The sequence below is a fragment of the Eretmochelys imbricata genome, chromosome 8 (assembly GCF_965152235.1).
Source record: "Eretmochelys imbricata isolate rEreImb1 chromosome 8, rEreImb1.hap1, whole genome shotgun sequence".
Lineage (NCBI taxonomy): Eukaryota > Metazoa > Chordata > Testudines > Cheloniidae > Eretmochelys > Eretmochelys imbricata.
The window spans coordinates 14819504-14825059 of NC_135579.1; the positions used below are offsets into that span (position 1 = coordinate 14819504).

At 40.3% G+C, this 5556-nt stretch overlaps 1 protein-coding gene across 2 annotated transcripts; it reads left to right on the forward strand.

The window, feature by feature from the left end:
- The first annotated feature begins 389 nt into the window (after positions 1 to 389).
- Positions 390 to 4987, forward strand: LOC144268895 (uncharacterized). 2 transcript variants are annotated; one of them, XM_077824195.1, is made up of 4 exons: positions 390 to 604; positions 691 to 720; positions 1761 to 1889; positions 4558 to 4987. In XM_077824195.1, the coding sequence occupies exons 1-4, from the start codon at positions 452 to 454 to the stop codon at positions 4735 to 4737; spliced, it is 492 nt and encodes a 163-aa protein (XP_077680321.1). In that variant the 5' UTR covers positions 390 to 451; the 3' UTR covers positions 4738 to 4987. The 2 variants fall into 2 exon arrangements, with proteins under 2 accessions (XP_077680321.1, XP_077680322.1); XM_077824196.1 differs by lacking the exon at positions 691 to 720.
- Positions 4988 to 5556: the final 569 nt, after the last annotated feature.

Consider the following 5556-nt stretch of genomic DNA (forward strand, 5'->3'; position numbering starts at 1 on the left):
AGATCTTCAGCTGGTACACATTGGTACAGTTCCATTTAAGTCAAGTGAAGCTATGCTGATTTACACCAGCAGAGGCTCTTGCCCCATGTGACTGGGGTATGTTTATTGGGATATGCATTTGTACATCATTAGTGCTTGTGTAGAAAAAACATCTAATTAAAAGTTAGAAATGGATATGTATTTTTTAAATTAAAGTATTTAAATTTAAAATACTAACAGACTTAATATGAATAGCAAGCACATTTAAAATCAGATAAGCAGCTAATTATACTGCTTAGGTTGTAGTTTACTTCCTATTTCAATGATATGCGAGTCAGATAAGATAGTAATCGTAGCCAGATTTCATATATAAGCAAGCTCAATAGCTATATATAAAGAGAGATGAGCTTGAACACAAAATAAGTTACAATACATTACAAAAAATTCCAAGCCTACAGAGACTGCATTTAAAATGTACAAATACATGCTTCTGATATTTCTTAGTCTTGGGATACACAGTCATTTTGTTCCTCTGAAGATAACAACGTCAAACTCGCCACATAATATCGCTACATTAGTGAAGGAAATTATTTCTTTACTTAATAAGACGCATGAGAATTCTGGGGTAAGTCAATTTCAGGGTTTTTTTCTGAACAATTTCTTTTTGTGATAATTTTAAACTTGAAACTGACTGATTTCTTTCATGTTTAGAAACATTTTACTACACCAACAAATATCACGGTAAGCAGCTGTGGTTTATTACTATAATTATTTTTATACTGTTTTGGTAAATGTATCCAGGGTTTGCAAGACAAGCGAAAATGCGGGGTTCCCAAAGAGATAACAGTATAAAACACAAACAACAAGGAGTCCAGTGGCACCTTAAAGACTAACAGATTTATTTGGGCATAAGCTTTCGTGGGTAAAAAGCCCACTTCTTCAGATGCACACTAGTCTAACACACTATTACAGCATCTGAGAGAACAGCTAAGGCATGGGAAGGGTACATGGGCGTTGTTAGTGAGGAAATCAAAGAATGGCTTGGAGAAAGGGGTTTTTACTTAGTAACTTATGACATTTATTTGATGACTCTCTAAAGTACCAATGCAATAGTTCATGATATTTTTCTGCAGTTACGGAGGACGTACCATATTTTCTTTCAAATGGATACTGTCATTTTGAATTTTAAGAATTTGACTAAGATCAAAACATTGCAGTTGCTGATGGACATAAATAGTATACCCTGATTTAAACAAAAAATTAAGTTCTTTTAATACATTTTTATAACGGGTTTTCTGTTCCGAAGTTGATGAGCATAACGGTCTTTTCATCCAGGCAGGAAGTGACTAACTGTATGGAAAAACAGTGAAACTGACTATATGTAAGGATCACCTCCTCAGTCCATTCAAATCAATGGAAAGACTTCAGTGGAGCTCAATTAGTCCCCAAACACTTTCAAATGCATAAAACAAACAATAATAATAATAATAATAATAATGAAAATGTTTTCACTGCCAAGTCTTTAGGTATAGTAATTTAGGAGTGATTTGTAACTATTGCGCATATGAAAGTTTCAGACACAGGCTCACTTTTCAAAAGTTATAGAAGGACAACTGGGTGGGAGGAAAAGGGGCTACATTTGTGTTGAAAAATAATAATTTGACTGTTGAGATTCAATATATGATTTGACTGACTTATTTCAAGAAAAACTAGGCTGGTGTAAAATGTAATATAAACGTATAGGATACAGCTACAGTTAACTTTTCTCCTATTTATCTCAGTGTCAAAAATGTTCACATAAATACGCAAATGAATTTATTCATGAATTGCACAAAATAAACCGCGACAAGTGCGTATTGGGAGTTGAAGAAGATATGAAAGAACTGAAAAACGTTTGCCCATTTCTAAAAGTAGGTTTTTTATTATTTATTTTGCTTTACTCTCAAGTGTTATCCCACACAGGTATCAATTTACTCAGCTTTCTCTCTCCTTTTTTCTGTGTTTATTCAATAAATACCTTTCAAAAAAGGCACTAATCCTTTTTGAAAACACATCGGGCCCAGCCCTGGGAATCTATCATTTCATGTAGTTCCCATGACTGCAACTGATGGAATGACTGGGACCCTGAAATCTTGACTAACTAGAAAGTCAGTGAAAGTTGTGCCTGATTAAGGAATGAGTGAAAATTGATGGCCAAGTTGCCCATTCATAAAAAGATCTAAAGGGTAGGGAATCTATTCAAGGTTCTCTAGCAGAGATTTCTCTCCCATTGCTATATCAGTGAATTGATTTACGTCAGGAGCAGAGGTCCTGGCGGGAAGGGAGGGTGGGCGGGAAACCAGTGAGCGCCTAGGGCAAATGGAAGCCTAATGCCCCTTCATCAGCTCATGCTCTCTGGTAACACAGCAAAACACTCCAAGGCAGGGCAGTCCCACTGGAGAAACTCCTTCCTAGGTTCCACAACCAGTGGATGCTCCAGGACAGTACCCCCACCTTAAAGGGGCAGTGTATGTGTGTGGTGGAGGGAAATGTAGTTGCCACCTCCTATGCATTCTCACATGGCCAGAAGTCACTCTACGGCCCCCTGCCTCTCTTTTCCCCCTTCTTCACAGCTCCTTTAACCCAACAGAGTTAAAAGGAAATTAAAACATTCCCCACCTGGGATCCAATTTATTCAGTCCCCAAGTACACACTGGCCTTCCAGGTCCCAACACCAGTTCAGTGTCTCTCTTCCCTTAGCCGGGGGGGGTTTCCAGCCTCTCCCTCAGAACTGGGTCACAGTTCACTGTCTCTGCAAGAGCCAGACCAGCTACAGCTCCCCAAGGTTCTGTGTCCTGAGCATTTTTCTTCCCACCCTGCGGCCACCTGCTGCTCTTCATAGGGAATGAGCTTCTCTCGTTGAGGCGTACCTCCTTTGGTAAACAAGGTTGGCTTGCCCTCCAGCCATTAAGGGGCAAGTTCCTGTGTTACATATCTCTCCAGTTGCTTGTCAACCCACACAGAACCCTAGACACTCAGCAGGCTCTCCATATGGCCCAGGAGAAGGCAGTTGAGCACCCGCTCTATGCAGGAAGCAGGGAGAGACTTGTGGAAGGTTCTCAGCAAATTGGTCCTTTCACAAAATTGCTTCTCAGCTTTTCAACCAACTATGGAGCAGTTAGAAATTTTTCAAATCTCTGTTTTTAACTCAAAATAGAAAACCAAAACCATCTTTGCAATACCCTCCCCTCTCCTATATGCTGACCAGCTCCAGTCCTTGAGGATTTCAAGATTTGACTGTAGTGCACAGACTCATGCCTATACAGTTCACTAGTGACATCAGTCCACTCAGACTTTTAATGAGCTTGATGGTTTCATTGTAGTCCTTAGGAAAAAAATAATGACCATGAAGAAATTGCATACCTTGGTGCAATTGGCAATCTGCACTTAAGAGAACTGCAATGCAATTAACAGGGAGGATACAGACAGTACTCACCAACAGATATCTTACGCCATTTTGATTGCTTGAAGGGTGATACTGAGATAGAAAAAAAATGCACCTACACTTTTTCTACTGACTGGTTTTACTGCAATAATGATGTCATGGTGTTCCAGAATGGGTTTTAAGAGTCCATAGTCTATATTCTGTGAGTTAAACATATTCTTTGATCTGGTTGCTCACACTCCCATCTGCCAGATATTAATCATCCAGTAGCTGCAGAGAGGATGGGGTATTGTGCATGTTTTCAAGGATGATCAGAACATGGGCTCATATTACTGCTTTGTAGGATTAATGTGGAGCCATTTGCTGTGAGTATGGGGGGAGGGAGGACAGTTATCTTGGTTTCACATGTGATACTGGTCATTTGGGCTAAGTGATATAGAATGTAACAGTGTGCCCTTGTTGCCAAGAAGGCCAATGGCATTTTGGGATGTATAAGTAGGGGCATTGCCAGCAGATCGAGGGACGTGATCGTTCCCCTCTATTCGACATTGGTGAGGCCTCATCTGGAGTACTGTGTCCAGTTTTGGGCCCCACACTACAAGAAGGATGTGGAAAAATTGGGAAGAGTCCAGCGCAGGGCAACAAAAATGATTAGGGGTCTGGAACACATGACTTATGAGGAGAGGCTGAGGGAACTGGGGATGTTTAGTCTTCATAAGAGAAGAATGAGGGGGGATTTGATAGCTGCTTTCAACTACCTGAAAGGGGGTTCCAAAGAGGATGGCTCTAGACTGTTCTCAGTGGTAGCAGATCACAGAACGAGGAGTAATGGTCTCAAGTTGCAGTGGGGGAGATTTAGGTTGGATATTAGGAAAAACTTTTTCACTACGAGGGTGGTGAAACACTGGAATGCGTTACCTAGGGAGGTGGTGGAATCTCCTTCCCTAGAAGTTTTTAAGGTCAGGCTTGACAAGGCCCTGGCTAGGATGATTTAGTCGGGGATCGGTCCTGCTTTGAGCAGGGGGTTGGACTAGATGACCTCCTGAGGTCCCTTCCAACCCTGATATTCTATGATTCTATGAATATGTAATATTTGGAGGGAAATTAACTATAAATTTTCTCCTAAAAAAAAAAAATGTCTTTCCCCCTCTTAGGAATCCCCAGGCAATCATTCGTCCTGCGAGACCACAACAACAGATTTTGATACGTTTAAAGAAGATTTAAAGAACTTTGTGTCTTGGATCAAAGAGAAAAACATATGCAACAAAACCCAGAAAATGGACAGCGTATACACGCCTCCAAAATATGACTGTGCTGCCTTGAAGAACTATTGAAACCATCACTTTGTAAGAACAGAATCACTTTGTAGTCAGGGTATTGCTGGGGAAGAGAAAAAAAAAAGTTATTTCTAATTCAAGTCCACGCTGAGGATTAAGCATAGAAAACTAGAAAATAGACATTCCATATGTAGCAATCAAAATGTTATATAAGAGAGGAGATTTGAGGCTAAGTGTAGATGACAAATTACAGTAATTATTGAAAATGAAATTGAGTTGTGTGTAATAAAGATATATATGTACAAGATATGGTGGCTGTGATGTTTTGCAGATAAGGCAGAAAGAAAATGTAACTTTGGGCTACAGATCTAGGTGGGTGGATGAGGGGAGGCTGTAATAAGAAATACGGCCCCAGTTCAGGAAAGCATTTAAGTACATTTTGAACTTTAAGCATGTAAGTAGTCAACAGGACAATTCAGATGTTTTGCTGAATTGGGGCTGTAGTTATTAACAGAGTCAACAGTTTCCTCCTGCTATGGTTTAGTTTCCCTGCAGCCTGTTCCTGCTGCGAAGTACATTCAACCCTCACAAAGCCAATGAAGGATGAAGTCAGTGGGAGTCGAAGGGGGCTCAGCACCTCACAGGACCACAACACCGGGCGGGCCGGGGGAAGATAGCAGTTATTTCTCTTGTAAAGGGAGGGGGGTATTGGGCTGAGTTTCAGGGATGCAGCATGACACACTCAAATGAGTCTTGGCCTGATCCATTAATCAGGTGGTCTGTTATAAATCACACTTCATTGCAACCATTACTTTTAATAGAAGCTTTTAAATTAAAATACTTGACACTTCTGGAAATCAACAGTAATTTGATTCG